At 41.4% G+C, this 21,680-nt stretch overlaps 2 protein-coding genes across 3 annotated transcripts in view; one reads left to right on the top strand and one right to left on the bottom strand.

Annotated features, from left to right (window-relative positions):
• efcc1 (EF-hand and coiled-coil domain containing 1) overlaps nt 1-10,949 on the top strand; it is a 28,619-nt gene extending 17,670 nt beyond the window's left edge. The window contains exons 6-8 of one of the 2 annotated variants that reach the window (XM_079845299.1): nt 3,356-3,445; nt 9,660-9,729; nt 10,053-10,949. In XM_079845299.1, the coding sequence (XP_079701425.1) occupies nt 3,356-3,445; nt 9,660-9,729; nt 10,053-10,189 (297 nt within the window). In that variant the 3' untranslated portion in view covers nt 10,190-10,949. Of the gene's footprint in view, nt 1-3,355; nt 3,515-9,659; nt 9,730-10,052 lie in introns of both variants that reach the window. The other variant, XM_079845300.1, reaches the window with a different exon arrangement.
• Nucleotide 10,950: 1 nt separating this feature from the next.
• map1lc3a (microtubule-associated protein 1 light chain 3 alpha) lies at nt 10,951-21,468 on the bottom strand. Its single transcript, XM_079845298.1, has 4 exons — nt 21,277-21,468; nt 17,324-17,379; nt 16,407-16,513; nt 10,951-12,310 (listed from the first exon to the last, which is right to left on the bottom strand). The coding sequence occupies exons 1-4, from the start codon at nt 21,314-21,316 to the stop codon at nt 12,148-12,150; spliced, it is 366 nt and encodes a 121-aa protein (XP_079701424.1). The 5' UTR covers nt 21,317-21,468; the 3' UTR covers nt 10,951-12,147.
• Between the last annotated feature and the right edge of the window lie 212 nt (nt 21,469-21,680).

Raw genomic sequence — 21,680 nt, 5'->3', positions numbered from 1 at the left:
GTGCACCTTTAAAGGGGTGATGAATTGAGAAATCAACTTTCCTTTGAGCCTTTGGTATATAAAAGTTCATTGTGATATAAGAATATCCTGTAAGTTTCAGAGCTGAAAACTTCCTTGTTAGTCAAAGAAAAGCTTTTATAGACACCAGGCCCAGAAAACGAGAGATCTCAGAATATGTCGACCACTGATGTCATAGAATTTAGAAGCGCCGCCTCAAGCCCGCCCACCGACTCGTGGTGCTAAACGGGCCGCGCTACCGAGCAATAAACATGCCGTTTCCAGCTCACGTGCGTAAGACATTGTGTTTGTTTGCTTCATGTGTGTGTGTGTGTGTGTGTGCGGTTTGCGGTTATATTCACTGATGATCGGGAGAAATGATACAGAAATAACATTCCAATCAATCGCGAGTGGATGAGAGATGAATCATTGTGTTTGTTTGATAAAAATATTTTTTGAGCCCTGTGAACGCTTCTCCAGACGTTTTCGAAACAATTCCTCAATCCTCACGTTTACTGACAGGGGAGCGGAAACGTATTAAATATGCAAATCTTATCCAATCCTAGCCGTGGGCGTTTACTTCCAAGTCTTCAGTGCGGCACGCCCATCAAAGCCGATCGTTTTTCAGAGAGCCTCAAAACCAAGGCATAAAATAGCCTATTACTTATTCATTATGATGTTTTTGAATGTAAAAACCACGCGAACGTCATAAGTTTACCTCAGACAACAGTGTAAAAAATTTTTAAAAGCCAGTTCATGACAAATTCACCCAAAAATGAAAATTACCTCATGATTTACTCACCCTCAAGTCATCCTAGGTGTATATGACTTTATTCTTTTAGACTAATACAATCGGAGATATATGAAATAATGTCCTGGCTCTTCCAAGCTTTATAATGGCAGTGAATAGAGGATTTGATTTTGAAGCCCAAAAAAGTGCATCCATCCATCATAAAAAGAGTTTCTATTCACTACAAGTGCAAATAGCGTGCTTTGTTGGCAAGTGCTATTTGCACTAGATTTAAAAAAGCTCTTCAATTTCAACGTCTTCAGTGGTGCAATCGGTAAAGTGTATGGCTAATGGATCTTGATTTTGATGCAATTGACATGGGTTTGAATCCGCCTTTTGCAGAGTTTTTCTCTTTTCTCATCACAAATCACACCAGAAATGCATTTACTTTCAATAAAAATGTACTAAATGTTCTAAATGTGGAAATAAAGTGCCTAACAAAATGTTTAATAATAATAAAAGCATTTATTGGGTAGGGTTAGGGATAGGTGTAGGGAGGGCTTTTATTGTCCCATTAAGGCAGCATCCATTTAATCATTTTAATAAATATAATCTTTAAACTCTTATCTTATTATTGCATCCTGTTAATGTACAACAATACTGAGGTCCAATTTGCAAATAGTATGTATCTGTCAAAATAAGTATAAATTACATGTAATTACTATTTACACACATTGCAACGAACTGCTACTTGTATATGGTGTAAATAGAATATATCAACTTAGTATGCTATTTCACTTAGTAAATAGCATCTACAGCTATTTGCACTTAGCATATTTTGTTAATGATAATTGCTATTTACACTATTTTCACTGAGTGTAAATAGAATCTAGTTGCTATTAACACTTGGTGTAAATAGCATCTATCGCTGCCTAAAAGATATCCACACGACTCCAGGGGGTTTGGATGGGTGCACCTTTTTGGGCTTCAAAATCAAATCCTCTATTTACTGTCATTATAATGCTTGGATTATTTAATATAACTCTGATTGTATTAGTCTGAAACAAGGATGTCATATACACCTAGGATGGCTTGAGGGGTAAATCATAGGGTAATTTGAACTAACCCTTTAACTCTTTCCCCGCCAGCATTTAAAAATAAAAAGTTGCCAGCCACTGACAGCATTTTTGGTCATTTTCAAAAATATGTCATGGCCCCCAAAATATTTTGTTGTATGAATATCTTAACATGATATCAAAAGAAAGAACAGACCCTCTGCTTTTAAACGAAAAACCCATTTTATCCTAGCTGCATGCATTGTTTTATCAACACTTGTGTGGTGTGGGTGTCATAAAAAAGCACCATTTTGAGCAAAAAGCTGAGAAAAACCCAATTATGATGATCAAAATGTAGATGGAGTAGATCGAGTCCATCAACACCCCCAAAGTCCTAACCACTTCCTGGGTCGACATTTCACTCCGTAACACTAGGCGGTTAAATGCTGTTTATTGTTGATGATCGCATTATTTTTCATATGCATCTGCTTACATATGAGATCATTTCTGCTTCTTCACCTGTGTTTTGATCTGGAGTGAGATACTGTACTCATTCAGGAGATGCGTAATTGCGCCCCCTAGCATATTACAGTGATAACAGGGAAAGCCGTAAAATTTTGTCAATGGTAGCTTAGCGTCAATTTATTCAGCTAACTTTACCTAGCCAGAAATACCTATGCATTTTTGTAAAAGAACATAGAGGTGAATTGACATAACTAAATATTTGGATTACTTTTGCCATTATGAGTCTTACCACAGAAACTAATAATATCTGAGTCGGATGACACAAACACCTAAAGAGTAGAATCATATTGAACTCTAAAGAAAAACTAGTGAACACACAGTTAAAATACGTTTCAGAGATTTTAAATACTTAATGAGACATTTTCATTCTCAGGGGCACAAGTTCATCCAAATAAACTTTGGCTGGTGCTCTTTTAAATGCCTTACGTCACCCAACCAGGACTTTCTGTTCTGTTTTACTTTTAGATTCATGGTTGCTTTCGGGTGCAGGAGTGTAAAATTAGATTACAAGGCATGCCCACCGAGCAGTTGTTATGAGAACGACGGGCTTCAAAGAAAAGCCACAGCTCTCACTCTCCCACCCAAGCAACCAACCAGCCGTGTGTGTGTGTGTCAGTGTGAGCAGCCAATCACTGTCCCTTCCTGAGATGACCACACTAAACCTCCAGGCCTTACACAATTACATGTACATTGAGCTGTAAGACACACCTCGGCTGCGATGCACCAGACGTGAACTATGTTGCTAGTGTTTTAAAAAGGCCCCACACACATTCATGGAAAAATTTCCTGGAACATTCTGGGCATAGAAAGTTTGGGGTGAGCATTAACACGAGCACCGGCAGCAGATGTGGATTTTTTTGACATATGGTCAGACAGGCCAAAAACAAGCATATCTGAACTATTTCTGTCTGAGAAATTGTGTGTCTCGGCTGAATTAGGGGCTATCGGCACATCTGGCAAAGATTCTCCTGACCTGAAATTCATTGTGTGTTGGAGCGTTAGTGTTTAAACATGCTCAAGGTCAATGGTAAGTGTCGTGTGTCTGCAGATGAGGGACGCCCTGGTCCAGGAGCTACAGCAGAGGGCTGAGGAGACGGAGCTGCTCCACCTGGAGCTGCAGATGCTGGAGACAGAGCGGGTGCGTTTGTCTCTGGTGGAGGAGAAACTGATGGATGTGCTACAGCTTCTGCAGCAGCTGCGAGAGCTGGTCAGTCAAATGGAATCTCTAGGGAGTGAATCTGGAGGGATTTCAGACTCATAAGCCCAATGTTGCGATAGATAGGTGTTAAAGGGCTCCTATTATACTCTTTCACTTTTTCAACGTTAGTTAGTGTGTAACGTTGCTGTCTGAGCATAAAACATATATGCAAGGTTGCAAAGCTCAAAGTCCACTCCAAAGCACTACAACGAGAGAAACGTTTGGACTACAGTGCGCTTTGTGAAGTCATAATGTTACTCATTTAAATAATTCCCACCCACGGAATACGCAAAAACAGGGGGACGAGGCCTGGTAGAGCTGCATTAGAGAACTAATGCAGAGAACACTGTTGTCGCTATGTCATGAGTTTCCAATTGTTTGACCTTCCTAAGGGTGACGAACTTATGACTAGTTTACAATTATTTTAAACACTGTCCCTGAACATTATAATCCCAACGTTTATCTGTGTGCTGCGCATTTTATGGAGAACAGTTTCCACAAACTAAGAGAATACAATGCAGGTTACGCACAAAAGCTTCCCACTTTTTTTGGGACAATCTCTAGTTTGTGGATCACAAATTGTAAGTATGTCTTATTATTTGTAGTTGTGTTTTCTATTAACAGTTCCAATTATACGTTTTATGTTGTTGCTACAATGTATAGAAAGGATAAAGCTTTGCCTCCGCTTGCCTGCTAGCCGACATTAGCGTTGCTATAGTGTTTACTCTAGCATTTGTAAGCTCTCACTTTTGTAAGACTGTTCACCGCCAGTCAAAATTAACCATGGTTTTGTAGTCGATTACTGTTTGTATCACCACAGTTTTCCGACAAATATAATGATTAAATGATGTATAACATCGTATCTAAAATGTATAAGAAAACACACAAAAAAACATCCCACTCTGAAATGTCCTGTGAAATCCGTTCTGCACGATCCTCTTGCTTGCTAACATTTTTAAGTCTGAATCAGACTTCAATTGGTTTTGAAATTGACGCCATCATCAATATTCACACCTGAGCAGTTTAAACTCGCGATTATGGTAATAGTGTGACATTTCCCGAACACATGATAATCGGTGCCAATCACAACACACTGGGCCATTTAACCACAGCATATTTCGTTTTTCAGAAGGAGGGGCTTTATCGAAACAGGAACTATATGGTGCGTTCCAGTCAGACCATAAACTGTAAAATAAATATGGCAAGTGTCCGTGACGTCACCCCAGGGGCGCCGCTAGCAATTTTGGGCCCTATGAAAGAATTTGATGTTGGGCCCTCTACCACACCAACCTAGCTATCAAAAATCTTTGTCTGCAATTTAATAATACTGACCAATTAAGCTCCGCTCGCTCAACCCAGAATGCCCCGATTGGCTGATGAAACATTGATTAAAATTAAGATACAATTTATACAAAACAAAACTTAATGAAGTGGTCACAATAATGTCTGATCAACTCCATTCATCTTATGATGTGTCCTATCTCATGCTGTTCGTTCACTTTTCATAATCGACATAGATTGACAGATTGACAATATAGACATAAAAAACAACATTATAATATTTAAACATAAATATAAAAATAATTACCTTAATGGCTGCAACAATTATAGCACAGAGAAATGTCATGTCGGAGTGGGATATGAGTGAACGTAGTTTTTACCGGTGAGCGTGAGCGGTTCATGAGTGGAGCGTTGTGCTGGATTTTGCCGGAAATGCGCCATCTTTTTTTTATATTTGTAACTCTTTGGTAGATTATACATTTATAATGCTTTACTACTAGTACTGTTACTACTAATAAAACCGATCTCTGGGGGCCCCAAAAGTGTGTGGGCCCTTAGAATCGTCCTAACTTTCCCCCCCTTAGCTGCGCCCCTGCGTCACCCATAGGGTTCTGAAGAGCAATTTCAAAGCGTAAAGTTGGCCGTGCTCAGCCCGAAGGAGCGACGTGGGGACACCTTCCCGTGGGCCCACCACTCACGGGAGGGACCGTAAGGGGCCGGTGCAAAGCGAATCAGGCAGCAGTCGAAGGCGGGGGCCTAGACGACCCGATCCCTGGACACGGAAACTGGCTCTTGGGACATGGAATGTCACCTCGCTGGCGGGGAAAGAGCCTGAGCTTGTGCGTGAGGTTGAGAGGTTCCGACTAGAGATAGTCGGAATCACCTCCACGCATGGCTTGGGCTCTGGAACCACACTCCTCGAGAGGGGATGGACTCTTTACCACTCTGGAGTTGCCCATGGTGAGAGGCGGCGGGCTGGTGTGGGTTTGCTTATAGCCCCCCAGCTCTGCTGCCATGTGTTGGAGTTTACCCCGGTGAACGAGAGGGTCGTTTCCCTGCGGCTTCGGCTCGGGGATAGGTCTCTCACTGTCGTTTGTGCCTATGGGCCGAACAGCAGTGCGGAGTACCCGGCCTTCTTGGTGTCCCTGGGAGGGGTGCTGGAAAGTGCTCCGACTGGGGACTCCGTCGTTCTACTGGGGGACTTCAACGCCCACGTGGGCAATGACAGTGAAACCTGGAGGGGCGTGATTGGGAGGAACGGCCCCCCTGATCTGAACCCGAGTGGTGTTCAGTTATTGGACTTCTGTGCTAGTTACAGTTTGTCCATAACGAACACCATGTTCAAGCATAAGGGTGTCCATCAGTGCACATGGCACCAGGACACCCTAGGTCGTAGGTCAATGATCGACTTTGTGGTCGTTTCATCTGATCTGCGGCCGTATGTCTTGGACACTCGGGTGAAGAGAGGGGCGGAGCTGTCAACTGATCACCACCTGGTGGTGAGTTGGATCCGATGGCGGGGGAGGAAGCTGGATAGACTCGGTAGACCCAAACGTACTGTGAGGGTCTGCTGGGAACGTTTGGCCGAGTCTCCTGTCAGAGAGATCTTCAACTCCTGCCTCCGGCAGAGCTTCGACCGGATCCCGAGGGAGGCTGGAGATATTGAGTCCGAGTGGACCATGTTCTCCACCTCCATTGTCAAAGCGGCTGCTCGGAGCTGTGGACGCAAGGTCTCCGGTGCCTGTCGAGGCGGCAATCCCCGAACCCGGTGGTGGACACCGGAAGTAAGGGATGCCGTCAAGCTGAAGAAGGAGTCCTATCGGGCCTGGCTGGCTTGTGGGACTCCTGAGGTAGCTGACAGGTACCGACAGGCTAAACGGACTGCAGCCCGGGTGGTCGTGGAGGCAAAAACTCGGGCCTGGGAGGAGTTCGGTGAGGCCATGGAAAAAGACTATCGGCTGGCCTCGAAGAGATTCTGGCAAACCGTCCGGCGCCTCAGGAGGGGGAAGCAGTGCCCTACCAACGCTGTTTACAGTGGCGATGGGCAGCTGTTGACCTCGACTGGGGATGTTGTCGGACGGTGGAAGGAATACTTCGAGGATCTCCTCAATCCCGCCGTCACGTCTTCCATTGAGGAAGCAGAGGCTGGGGGCTCAGAGGAGGACTCGTCCATCACCCGGGCTGAAGTCAAGAAACTCCTCGGTGGCAAGGCACCGGGGGTGGATGAGATCCGCCCTGAGTACCTCAAGTCTCTGGATGTTGTGGGGCTGTCTTGGCTGACACGCCTCTGCAGCATCGCGTGGCGGTCGGGGGCAGTGCCTCTGGGATGGCAGACCGGGGTGGTGGTCCCTCTTTTTAAGAAGGGGGACCGGAGGGTGTGTTCCAACTATAGGGGGATCACACTTCTCAGCCTCCCCGGGAAAGTCTATGCCAGGGTACTGGAGAGGAGAATCCGGCCGATAGTGGAACCTCGGATTCAGGAGGAACAGTGTGGTTTTCGTCCTGGTCGCGGAACACTGGACCAGCTCTATACCCTCTACAGGGTGCTGGAGGGTTCATGGGAGTTTGCCCAACCAGTCCACATTTGTTTTGTGGATTTGGAGAAGGCATTCGACTGTGTCCCTCGCGGCGTCCTGTGGAGGGTGCTGGGGGAATATGGGGTCCGGGGTCCTTTACTGAGGGCTGTCCGGTCCCTGTATGACCGAAGCAGGAGTTTGGTCCGCATTGCCGGCAGTAAGTCAGACTTGTTCCCGGTGCATGTTGGACTCCGGCAGGGCTGCCCTTTGTCGCCGGTTCTGTTCATAATTTTTATGGACAGAATTTCTAGGCGCAGCCAAGGGCCGGAGGGTGTCAGGTTTGGGGACCACACGGTTTCGTCTCTGCTCTTTGCGGATGACGTTGTCGTGTTGGCCCCTTCTAACCAGGACCTTCAGCATGCATTGGGACGGTTTGCAGCCGAGTGTGAAGCGGCTGGTATGGGGATCAGCACCTCCAAATCCGAGGCCATGGTCCTCAGTCGGAAAAGGGTGGCTTGCCCACTCCAGGTTGGTGGAGAGTTCCTGCCCCAAGTGGAGGAGTTTAAGTATTCAAGATTCAAGAGTTTTATTTGTCACATACACAGTTATATACACAATATACAACTGGCAGTGAAATGTAAACAGGTCCGCTCCATGGACAGTGCAAATAACAGTTACAAGAAATTAAATAGAAATAGAATAAAATTAGAATAAAAAGTATTAACATAAGTAGAATTATAAATAAATCAAGTAAAAGATAAAAATAGGAAATAAGATAAAAATAAAAATATAAAAAATAAAAAATAATAAAAAATATCTAGTATCTAGGGGTCTTGTTCACGAGTGAGGGGAGGATGGAACGGGAGATTGACAGACGGATCGGTGCAGCTTCTGCAGTAATGCGGTCGATGTACCGGTCTGTCGTGGTGAAGAAAGAGCTAAGCCGTAAGGCGAAGCTCTCGATTTACCGGTCAATCTACGTTCCTACTCTCACCTATGGTCATGAGCTTTGGGTCATGACCGAAAGGACAAGATCCCGGATACAGGCGGCCGAAATGAGCTTTCTCCGCAGGGTGGCTGGGCGCTCCCTTAGAGATAGGGTGAGAAGCTCAGTCACTCGGGAGGAACTCGGAGTAGAGCCGCTGCTCCTCCACATCGAGAGGGGACAGCTGAGGTGGCTCGGGCATCTGTTCCGGATGCCTCCTGAACGCCTTCCCGGGAAGGTGTTTCGGGCATGTCCAACCGGGAGGAGGCCCCGGGGAAGACCAAGGACACGCTGGAGGGACTATGTCTCCCGGCTGGCCTTGGAACGCCTCGGTGTCCCCCCGGAAGAGCTAGAGGAAGTGTCTAGGGAGAGGGAAGTCTGGGCATCTCTGCTTAGACTGCTGCCCCCGCGACCCGGCCCCGGATAAGCGGAAGAAGATGGATGGATGGAAGTTGGCCGTTGCCATCTTGGCAGCACGTCATCGCGTGTCACTCCCGGATAACAGAAAATGGGCAAAGAGGCGGGACGTGCAGCAACAGACAGCAGACAAACGACAATCCACCTGTCACTCAAAGTGGCCACGCCCTTAATTATGCAGAACTTTAAGGCTTTATATAATGTAAACGAATGAGTTATAAAAAAAATTCACCCCCCTCACAGTTGTCATGAAGGGAAAAATTAGCCGTATAGACCAAAACCATAATTTGTACCAGGCTGTAAACATGTTTTTTTTTCTGCTGTAAAGTTGGGCAGTTTAACATGGGGCTCAATGAGATTCTGCTCCCTTCTGGAGCCTGACCCTAGCGGCAGTTTAAGTCACTTCCGTATTGGCTTCAAGAGAAACTGCGGGAGGTTGGGCCGCTTGGGCCAGACTGGGGAGAGAGGTGCTGTAATAATGTAAAATATATGAAAAAGAAAAATGTACAATGTGAAATGTGAAAAAGAACAATCAAGCATATTCTAGTATACCCCAAAAACTAAATTAGTTCCGGTAAAAGGGAATAATAGGACCCCTTTAATCCAGCAGTGATCCTAAAATAATATTTAAGATGTCAGCAACACAGATGATTATCATGAGTATTTTGTGCAATTAATATTTTCAGTTTCTGTGACGTCAAGCTGGTTGAATACACTATTGATTTAATTATAATTCATTATGATTGCAAAATATTTTTTATTGGTGTTTGCTGGTGTGGCAAAGGGATTTAAACAGACTGCAAACAAAATATGTATATAAATATTAAAATTATTCCGTCACAATATTTTTGCAATAGTAAATTATATTATTATTATAGTAACACACAGTATTTTGCAGCATTAATTACCATTTTTACCATTTATTTTGATGTAAAAATGTTTGTTTTTATTGTAGAATGTCTCGAGAAGATCTTTAGGAAAGATTTTACTCAGCACATTTGAGTCCTGCAGTGATCCTCAGCATGGTAAGAGACACAATAACTTTTAACTTGCCTGCTTTGCTCTTATAAAACCTTTACTGTTAACCAGGCCTGGTATGCAATGGAAATGTGGCAGGAGCATTAGATATACAGTGCTACAAAAGTCTGAGACCACTAAAAAGTTCTGTAAAATGAATAAAATATGTAAGATTTTACACTATTTGTAGGTCACAAATTAAGCTTCTGACATTGATCATTCTTTACACACGCATATATATAAATATATATAGTGTGTGTGTGTGTGTTATTGAACGATTCCATTTACAGCGCAACTGCATATACATGACGTCTCTATAACTGATTTGCAGGGAAAGCACATATCTTGGAGGTGCTCAACGCTCTTTGTCATGAACTGGCTGCGTGCGAGATCCTCTCGAATGGCGAGACAATACAGAGAGCAGAGAGTCATCAGTCTCTCACCAACTCTCTGCTCATCTCCTGCTAGACATTACTGCCACCTCATGGTCACAGGGCGCTACAGACTCTTCCGAAAGGAACTTTTAACTGGCCATGTTGGAAAATGGGACCAAAATTAGCCATGTATTGTTCTTCATGTGTTTATATTTCTGTGTATAGTTGTGTAAAACATTTAGTTCGTTATCATTTATAATGAAACATGATGTGACACATTTTGATGCATTTAAAGCTAATTTTCCTTTCGCAATGTCATATATTGTTGGTCAGTATTATCTTAAAAAACATGCAACATTATAAAATGGTGTTCATTACAGCTTCATGTATAATGTGGTACGCAGGAACACCTAGTTTAAAAAAAACTCAGGTATAGATTATGTAAAGCTCATAATAACGAACAAACATCTATACTGGGTGCATTTTACAGTTATAGATGTACTTCATATCTCAAATAGACTTCCCAGCTGTTAAGGACTGTACATATACGTCCATTGTTTCAAAATACAGACAATTTAGCACTTCTGAGCAGTTTTGTTGCTCTTTAAGGGTGATCCATGATTTGCATGAAACAAAATATATAGCTTACTCTATGTCATAATTGTCAGTCTGTGCCTTTCTCCCATAAATATGTGTTGCTATTTTTGTTAAGCTACAGTGAAGATTACCACTAGGTTTGTCAAATGTGTACTGAAAGAAATATCCAATGTTTTTTGTTCCTAGTTTCACATAAGGTACTGGACAATATAGCATCAGTGCTTATATGTCTAGAAATTAAAAACATAACACATCATAATCATTTCGTACAATGATTTATACACACACTTGTTTTTCAAACATTTCAAACATACATATACATATTTCAGTTTTTGTTTTTTTTTTGGTTTCAAAACATCTAAAAAGTCAGTTTTTTTGCTTTAAATAAAGCTGAAATAATTAACAAATCTATAGCATAAATCAATATAAAAAAGGTTGAGGAAAAGAAACATGCAAAGTAGGGCATCACAATCCCTTCATTTGAGTTTTAACAGAAGGCATACAGCTCGTATGGTGACAGGAGGAAAAAAAACAAGTACAAAGGAGAATATAATTATGTGCTATAATTGTTGAACTTCTAATAAGTTGTCCTCTTAGATGTTTTAATTGTGCAAAAAAAAGCATTTTATTCATATCTACTAAAGATTATGTGAGGCTGACCGCAGAATACTGTATGCCAAAAGATGTTCTTCCAGCTCACACGTGTACAGTACCAGATCAATGTGGCTTTTGACTACCGTTACCGTCAGGCGATATCTTAATTCTACAATGAGTGAATGATGAGTTATTTTTACACAGGAGCCCAGAAATAAACACAGGCTCATAAAGGCTTCAGAAATAGTTCCAATCACTTTTTTTAATTACACCTATGGAGCCATTGGTCTCCTAACTGTTTTGTTTTGGGTCTGAGAGGAAATTTGATGGGAATTACGCTGCATCTTGATTAATCACTTGGTTTAAATAAGCACTTAATTCTGAAGTAAGATTTTACAATCTTACACCAGCACCACTAAGGTCTGGTAACTACTACAGGCAATTACTACAAGCAAACAGACAGAAAAAGCAAATTAATCCTAAAACAAAGAGAAAAAAAGACACACACTCTCACCTATTTACAGCAACATGTGTTACTAATTATTTGACATAATGGCCTAAAAGTAATCAAATGCAAGGGAAAAAATACAAAGTATAAACAGTGTAATACCTATGCCGAGCTTATAAAGGAAAACAACTACGTTTAAAATGGGGTCAGAATAGTGTTTACAGTAGTGCTGTGGTTTGCACTGTAGTGTCACATAGACAAGAATCAACGGTTTTTTTATTTTGTTTCATACCAGCAAGGGAGGAGCGGTGATGATGGCGAGAGAAAGAACGGGTACATTTGGGTGAGCCTGCTTCCTGTTGACCGTCTCTCCCTCCCTCTGCTATCCCACCCTTAAAGGTCGAGTGGCCTGCTTAGCAACCAAAGGTCTCCTGGGAGGCGTAAACCATGTAGAGGAAGCCATCTTCATCTCGCTCTTGTTCGTAGATCTCAGAAATGGGGGTGGACACACTGACCATGCTGTGCTGATTGACAAGAAGGAAAAAGGCCTGGGTGGGGTTGAGCTGCAGTCGACGCCTGTAAAAGAGAGTCGTTTTGATAACTGGTTATAATGACAAAAACATGCACGTTCAAGTCAAATTAAAGGGATTTTCTGGGTTTGGTACAAGTGAAGCTCAAACCACAGCATTTGTGGCATACTATTTATTACCACAAAAATCTTATTCCACTTGTCCCTCCTTTTCTTAAAAACAAAAACATACACTGCAATGGAAGTGAATGGGGCTAATATGTAAACATTAAAATACAATAGTACAACCTAGGGCTGCAACGTGACGTCGACAACGAAAATACGTCGACATGTGTGAAATGCGTAGACACATCGGCGTCACGTTATTTACGTTCTAGAATAGAACAGATCATCTAGAATAATGGCGGCTTCAGCTCCCGGGCATAGTGGAAATGATCATTTATCATATAAAGACCGCGACATTCAAAAGTGTGGGAGTACTTTAAACAGAAGCCGTATAAAACTGTGCTTTGTTCGCTCTGTAACGCTGGTTTCACACTGCACGTGGTGGCAGAGCGGGAGCCGCGCGCGCCCGTTTGGCTTTCACACTGCCAGTGTTCGTCTCGCGCAGCTGAACCGTGGCGTGTGTATTGCAAATACAGACGAATATTGTCCATTCGGTCACATTTTCCGCTGTTCTTCTCCGACCCCAGTACGTCTCGTGCTTTTATTTATGATGGACAGCATATATCTGCTGCAAATAAGACCGGGTTCCCCTCTGTCCCAAACACATATGCATAATAACATGCTGTATATAGGTAGTTTACATGATTAAAGTAACATTAGAGTTAAGATATGCCTCTAGTTTTAATCATTTCAATGTGTCTTTGAAGTTTGGGAAAAAACTTCTGGCAGCTTTAGTTTATGCACATGTAGGCTATATCTTCAAAATAGACGACTAGTTATACATTAAAACTATGCTGAAAGCTCCTGTATGTGAACCTTTTGCAGATAAATACAAGTGCATTTTCGTTTACTATTGACACAAATCAATAAGTAAATCATACTCAACTATTATAGTAAACAACTTTTCCTAATTAGGCCTACTCTGTATTCATTTTATGATGAATAGTATCATTATACATAATGTTTAAAATGCTTCTTGTGTCCATATATTTCATTATAAAATGGCTTAAGTACACTACCCTTCCTGAAATACAATTAATATTGTCATCATTCATTGATTTCATGTTAAAATAATGTACAAATTCACTACCCTCTTTGAAATACAATAATCAGTAAAAAAGAATCATCAGATTAATCTGGGAAACTAATCGTTAGATTAGTCGACTAATCAAAAAAAATAATCGTTAGATTAGTCGACAGAAAAAATAATCGTTAGTTGCAGCTCTAGTACAGCCACAAGGGGTAAGCAATATACAAGATACCTATGGCAAGCGGTCGTGACTTTTAGTCATTCTTGATATCAACAATTAAATTTTCACAAGTTAAAATGCTAATTTTTGATATCAACAATTCAATTCCTGATATCAACAATTAGCATTTCGGATATCAATAATTCAATTGTTGATATCAATATAATTTTAGATATCTAAAATAGCTTTCTTACTAGAAACAATCACATTCATGATATCAGAAATTAAATTGAATAGTTGATATCAAGAATTCATATCCTGTGAATGAATAAAAGTCAAAACGGCTTGCTATATGATACCCTGATTTCAGTATTTTTTTGCTAGCTTTTTTAAGCTCTCGCTTTTGCAAGACCGTTCACCGCCTCTTAGGAAAATTAACTTTGTGTATCCTATTTTGCAATTTCATTACCATAAAACCCTATAACAGCTGTATAACTTATAATTTAAACCGCTTTTTTAAATTTTTTTACATCTCAGATGATACACAAAAATAATAAACGACATTTCTGTTTTTAAATCCAAAATTTCAAATAAAATAAAAAAGTTGTAATTAATATTATGCCACAATCTATCCATTGAGCTTAAAGCCACTTTTTTATGGAATATTGAGGTATTTATAAAAATTATTTATCCGTGTACATCATTATTATTTTTTTATTCATGTGCCCTTGTAATCTTCAATCAAAATAACTTCCCCTCCCTCCTGCAACAAATGAGGTGTTTACTGGCGTGAGGGCGGGACAACCTGTCACTCACGTGAGATCACAGCAATCGATCCTATCAAAACCAAAATAGAATATAATAATAATAATAATAATTTGTTACATTTATATAGCGCTTTTCTAGGCGCTCAAAGCGCTTTACATATAGAGGGAATCACCTCATCCACCACCAATGTGCAGCATCCACCTGGATGATGCGACGGCAGCCATATTGAGCCAGAACGCCCACCACACACCAGCTTATTGGTGGAGAGGAGACAGAGTGATGAAGCCAATCGTATATGGGGATGATTAGGAGGCCATGATGGACAGAGGCCAATGGGCAAATTTGGCCAGGATGCCGGGGTTACACCCCTACTTTTTATCGAAGGACATCCTGGCATTTTTTAATGACCACAGAGAGTTAGGACCTCGGTTTAACGTCTCATCCGAAGGATGGTGCTTGTTAAGGCCCGGGTATACTTCACTTACCGCGCCCGGACGCGTCACGCGCACAGCCCTGTCCGCGCGTCTTTCAAAGTATACTACACAACGGATGCGCGCGGATGATCGCGTTCGACACATGCGCAGTAAAAAAGTGTCTATGCTCTACCAGACATCGGAGGGCAGCACTGAGTCCTGTCATCAACGGGACATTCGCTGGGCATGATCGGAGAAGAATTGTAGTGCATCCACCATTGCAACATAGTTTGGAAGAAACACTGAAGAATCAAAAATGCTCTCTTTTTTTCAAGCGTGTTGTTTTTAAACCGGTCTTTGCACTCTTCTTCGACGGCTGAACACTGTGCTCCATACTGTGCGTATTGCCACCTAGTGGACTCTTCTGTACTGCTGGCACATGCGCTGTTGCACGCCGTCCGCGCGGTCTGAAAATTTGGGCTGCACGCGGACAGGGTGCGGCCGGCCGCAAGCCCTCCGAATGACGAGAATTACATCATGCGGGCGGTGCACGAACGCGGACGGCCGAAGTATACCCGGGCCTTTACAGTATAGTGTCCCCATCACTATACTGGGGCGTTAGGACCCACACAGACCACAGGGTGAGCACCCCCTGCTGGCCTCACTAACACCTCTACCAGCAGCAACCTAGTTTTCCCAGTTGGTCTCCCATCTAGGTACTAACCAGGCTAAGCCCTGCTTAGCTTCAGAGGGAAACCAGTCTTGAGCTACAGGGTGATATGGCTGCTAGCGCCAAATAAAAAAAAATTAAGCGAAAAATTAAGAAAAAAACTGTTTTGCTTGTTCGAGAAGCCGTTTCCTCAGACATACATCACAATAAGGAAAGAACTTCTGAAAGAACTTCCTTTTCATGTTGACTTTTACTTGTTTTGAACCCGGAATATTTATATAATTTTTGTTAGTGGCCACGTCATTTATATATCATATATTTAATTATTAATTTTATATATCATTTTTATTTCATATAATTTTGTTAGTAGCCACATACAACGTGATGCTAATGCAGCAGAAATGCCACACTTCACCTTTAAACTCTTATTGTAACAATCATTACTTCAAGTCTGAGCTATAAATAAAAAAAGTCATGACTCGTAGCCAAGGATTATGAAGTATGATAGGCAGCATGGGTCCAACAAAATGTTCTTAGTCTGATCATCTGACTGATCCTGTGTTAAAATACCTGGAAGGCAACACTGAGCTGCAAGCTTTAGAGGAAAGTTTAGCTCACTAGGGTCTTGTTTTAAAACATAATACATCACAATGGATATAGGAAAATAATACACTACAAAGACTGTGGGTGTTGTGCAATAACTGAAAAACAGTTTTCAAGTTTGAACTGATTGAACGTGTTCGCAGAAGTCCCCTGTGGATGACGAGGTCAGCAGATACTAAAAATTGGCACACCATTGCATTCTCCTCCCCCACCCTGTGTCAAACCCCCAGCCGACGAGTAAACAAACCGGATGAGGCTGAAACGCACGGGACTCACAGCTCAAAGTGACTTGTACATGGTCAGATAAGCTCTGGATTCTGGATATTAAGTTTACCTGATTATCTTTACAAGCTCACTCATGTTAACATGGTCAGGGACAAGGAACTTGGTCTTGTCCAAGACGGGAAGTTGCTTTTCCCCCTTATATCTCTCAATGATCACCTGTAAGAAAAACATATTAACAAGACAAATTGATATAGTTTTTAAAAAAAAGTGATTCTCAAACTTTTTACTTCAAGGCCCCAATTGTTCACAACAATATTAAATCCAACAATATCTGTGACTTTTCCAGTTCTTTGATTAAATATTTAGTTGGGCTTAACCAAAAAAAATATATACACTCATTATAAAAATGCCCATGGAGTTTTCATTTATATGACTTTCACAGTTTTAGGAATCACACTTTTTTTTCTTTCTTTTTATTAGGCCTTCTCATATATCCATGTTTCCCAAGAGCATTGGGACCATTGTTCTTCAAAAGGGGGTCAATTAAAATAAGAAATATATGGATTTTGAGATATTTTAGTTTATTTTATAATATTGTCTTAAAAATCATTTTCCCCTGGTTTCACAGACGAGGCTTAAGCTAGTCCCTGACCAAAATGTATGTTTGAGCTGGTTTAACTGAAAGCAACTTGTACTGACGTATCTTAAAATATCTCATTGCCATTGTTTTGTTTGAAGATGCACACCATTAATGTTTTCATCTAAAGCACGTTTATAAAAGCTACTTAAATGTCCTAATTTGAACTAAGGCCTAATCCTGGCTTAATCTAAGCGCTGTCTGTGAAACTGGGCCTTTATCTCATATTGAGGCCTCCTTAGTAGTTGAAAACCACTAGTGTAGAATAATAAATCTTGGCATATTAAAAGAAGTCTCAAGTTGACATGCAACACTTGAAAGCAATAATGCTCTTCTTCACCTGTCCTAAGTCATTTATGACACATCCAAAAGATGAAAGAGTTTCTCACCGGAATTTTATTGGGATGCTGCTCTCGTATCTGCTGCACTTCCTTGCAACGATCAGCTGAAAAACAAGACAAATAAAACAAAGATTTGGTATGCCCATTAAGTCTGTAACCACATTATACAGTCTAATTGCAACACATAAATACATAGGAAATACTAGGATGTGTTTATGTAACTGAAAGCACACGATTGACATGACTATAGCCCTCCTTCATTGCTCAAAACACTACAGTCACTGCATTAGCATTCAGGAAAACCTGTTTAGCAGAAACAGGCAATAAACATACCAGATGCATAGGAAACTAGTAAGGATTGATTATTGCTGATGTGTTGTAATGATGCGGTATACCGGTACTGGGAAAAAAACAATGAGGTTCATTTCGTGTCACGCAGAACATTTGAGCTTCTGCAAGAACCAATGAGGTTCATTTTCGTGTCACGCTGGACGTTTGAGCTTCAGCAAGAACCAATGAGGTTCATTTTCGTGTCACGCAGAACATTTGAGCTTCTGCAAGAACCAATGAGGTTAATTTTGTGTCACGCTGGACGTTTGAGCTTCTGCAAGAACCAATGAGGTTCATTTTTGTGTCACGCAGGACATTTGAGCTTCTGCAAGAACCAATCAGGTTCATTTTTGTGTCACGCTGGACGTTTGAGCTTCTGCAAGAACCAATGAGGTTCATTCTCATGTCACGCAGAACATTTGAGCTTCTGCAAGAACCAATGAGGTTCATTTTTGTGTCACGCAGGACATTTGAGCTTCTGCAAGAACCAATCAGGTTCATTTTCGTGTCACGCTGGACATTTGAGCTTCTGCAAGAACCAATGAGGTTCATTTTCGTGTCACGCTGGACGTTTGAGCTTCTGCAAGAACCAATGAGGTTAATTTCGTGTCACGCAGAACATTTGAGCTTCTGCAAGAACCAATGAGGTTAATTTTGTGTCACGCTGGACGTTTGAGCTTCTGCAAGAACCAATCAGGTTCATTTTTGTGTCACGCTGGACGTTTGAGCTTCTGCAAGAACCAATGAGGTTCATTCTCATGTCACGCAGAACATTTGAGCTTCTGCAAGAACCAATGAGGTTCATTTTTGTGTCACGCAGGACATTTGAGCTTCTGCAAGAACCAATCAGGTTCATTTTCGTGTCACGCTGGACATTTGAGCTTCTGCAAGAACCAATGAGGTTCATTTTCGTGTCACGCTGGATGTTTGAGCTTCTGCAAGAACCAATGAGGTTCATTTCGTGTCACGCAGAACATTTGAGCTTCTGCAAGAACCAATGAGGTTAATTTCGTGTCACGCTGGACGTTTGAGCTTCTGCAAGAACCAATGAGGTTCATTCTCATGTCACGCAGAACATTTGAGCTTCTGCAAGAACCAATGAGGTTCATTTTTGTGTCACGCAGGACATTTGAGCTTCTGCAAGAACCAATCAGGTTCATTTTCGTGTCACGCTGGACATTTGAGCTTCTGCAAGAACCAATGAGGTTCATTTTCGTGTCACGCTGGACGTTTGAGCTTCTGCAAGAACCAATGAGGTTAATTTCGTGTCACGCAGAACATTTGAGCTTCTGCAAGAACCAATGAGGTTAATTTTGTGTCACGCTGGACGTTTGAGCTTCTGCAAGAACCAATGAGGTTCATTTTTGTGTCACGCAGGACATTTGAGCTTCTGCAAGAACCAATCAGGTTCATTTTTGTGTCACGCTGGACGTTTGAGCTTCTGCAAGAACCAATGAGGTTCATTCTCATGTCACGCAGAACATTTGAGCTTCTGCAAGAACCAATGAGGTTCATTTTTGTGTCACGCAGGACATTTGAGCTTCTGCAAGAACCAATCAGGTTCATTTTCGTGTCACGCTGGACATTTGAGCTTCTGCAAGAACCAATGAGGTTCATTTTCGTGTCACGCTGGATGTTTGAGCTTCTGCAAGAACCAATGAGGTTCATTTCGTGTCACGCAGAACATTTGAGCTTCTGCAAGAACCAATGAGGTTAATTTCGTGTCACGCTGGACGTTTGAGCTTCTGCAAGAACCAATGAGGTTCATTCTCATGTCACGCAGAACATTTGAGCTTCTGCAAGAACCAATGAGGTTCATTTTTGTGTCACGCAGGACATTTGAGCTTCTGCAAGAACCAATGAGGTTCATTTTCGTGTCACGCTGGACGTTTGAGCTTCCGCAAGAACCAATGAGGTTCATTTTCGTGTCAAGCTGGACGTTTGAGCTTCTGCAAGAACCAATGAGGTTCATTCTCATGTCACGCAGGACATTTGAGCTTCTGCAAGAACCAATGAGGTTCATTTTCGTGTCACGCTGGACGTTTGAGCTTCTGCAGGAACCAATGAGGTTCATTTTAGTGTCACGCTGGACGTTTGAGCTTCAGCAAGAACCAATGAGGTTCATTCTCATGTCACGCAGGACATTTGAGCTTCTGCAAGAACCAATGAGGTTCATTCTCATGTTACGCAGCACGTTTGAGCTTCCGCAAGAACCAATGAGGTTCATTCTCATGTCACGCAGGACGTTTGAGCTTCTGCAAGAACCAATGAGGTTCATTTTCGTGTTACACAGGACGTTTGAGCTTCTGCAAGAACCAATGAGGTTCATTTTCGTGTTACACAGGACGTTTGAGCTTCTGCAAGAACCAATGAGGTTCATTTTCGTGTGACACAGGACGTTTGAGCTTCTGCAAGAACCAATGAGGTTCATTCTCGTGTTACACAGGACGTTTGAGCTTCTGCAAGAACCAATGAGGTTCATTCTCGTGTTACACAGGACGTTTGAGCTTCTGCTAGAACCAATGAGGTTCATTCTCGTGTTACACAGGACGTTTGAGCTTTCTCAAGAGGCTTGGTTAAGCTTCTGTTTATGTCCGCTGATCAATGTTTATATGTAAATAAAAGCCTAAATTAAATATGTTCATCATATAAAGTGAACAAGTCTCTTCAGAAAATTTGGACTAAACCGCTGAATTCATATGGATTAATTTGACAATCTCTTTATGAACTTTTTAAAGCGTCAAAGTGGTAGTTGCACAGCTCTCAATGGAGGGACAGAAAGCTCTCAGATTTCATCAAAAAGATCTTTGCTTGTGTTCCAAAGATGAACAAAAGTTTTACGGGTTTGGAACAGCATTAGAGTGAGTAATTAATAAAATAATTTTCATTTTTGGGTGAACTATCCCTAATGCCAGGGTCATTTATGTCAATTACATAATCACAAAGGCTAGACAAATATGAGAGCGTATGCACGACATATTGACCCAGACACTTACAGATGTGTTTCAACCAGCAGATCTATGCTGTTTGTTATGTTTACTAAGATTATGCAAGGGTTTTATGCTCCTCCCTCCCCACACCCTGTCCTCAGTATGGACTATGAAAAAAAGCTCAAATTACAGCATCATTTCACCAACACGTGTAATGTTCATCCATTTCTTTAATGTTATTAATCACAATTATATTCATAAATGGACTGCTTGTTTTTTAATTTAAAATCACCTGTGCAGACAATTATACTAGTAACTTATCTGTATATAAAAAAATATTAATTATTAATATTGTTATATTTAAAGTTGTATCTTTCTTACAGCTGGATGGCAGTTCAAATTTGAAAAAGGACAACACAGAAATGTAAATATATAATATAATCTTTAATAAAACAGCTAAATCAACTGTGGATTAAAGCTGTTGTTGTTATTTAAACAGGAGGCCTTTTGGGCCAGGCTATCTCACTGGATAGCAACTGACCTCTGTCGGTTTGATTAAAAACCGTCGTTTAAACTTATATCAATATCTAAATATCTCTAAAACCCGCTTCATAAGCATTTAACGCCTTATAGAAACATTGTAAACACGGTGTCACAAAGCTGCTAGCAGGCTAGGTACGAAAACAAACCTGATAAACAAACACACTTGTGCTGACACAGCACGAATAAAACTCATCTTACCAAAGCTCCGTCTCTGTTTGAAGGGTCTGTCAGATGGCATAACTGGACTTGAATGTGGTAAAAAGGAGCTATTATATGCTGAGTTCTCGGTCGACTTCGCTTCTTTTCGAGCTCCTGACTCACTGTAAGCAAAACAGCTCGAGACAATGTACTAAAGTTCGTGATGTCATAGGATTTAAAGGGACAGGACCCAGTTTAAGTATAGGACTGCAATAACAATATAGTTACAATGTTTCTTATCCTAATCTTGTAAATGAACATTCTATAACTATATTGTATTTTAGTAACCCCTTATAATCAATGTAATTAAAGTTTGTTCGAACATTATACATACTTTAACAGATCAGTAGTTCATATACAATCAAATCTAAATATTGTGTTTTAAATGATGGCAAACTGCAGAG

Source organism: Gobio gobio, assembly GCF_949357685.1.
Source record: "Gobio gobio genome assembly, chromosome: 19".
Classification (NCBI taxonomy): Eukaryota; Metazoa; Chordata; class Actinopteri; order Cypriniformes; family Gobionidae; genus Gobio; species Gobio gobio.
This window is presented reverse-complemented; position numbering and strand designations above follow the sequence as displayed.

What these genes read in the sequence shown, in the direction of transcription:
- map1lc3a (XM_079845298.1), bottom strand. Translation starts at nt 21,316, where the DNA reads ATGCCATCTGACAGACCCTTCAAACAGAGACGGAGCTTTG. An exon ending in AGCATCCCAATAAAATTCCG is followed by an intron (nt 16,514 to 17,323) that starts GTGAGAAACTCT and finishes TTTTTCTTACAG; the next exon opens with GTGATCATTGAGAGATATAA. An exon ending in GAGCTTGTAAAGATAATCAG is followed by an intron (nt 12,311 to 16,406) that starts GTAAACTTAATA and finishes TCTCTTTTACAG; the next exon opens with GCGTCGACTGCAGCTCAACC.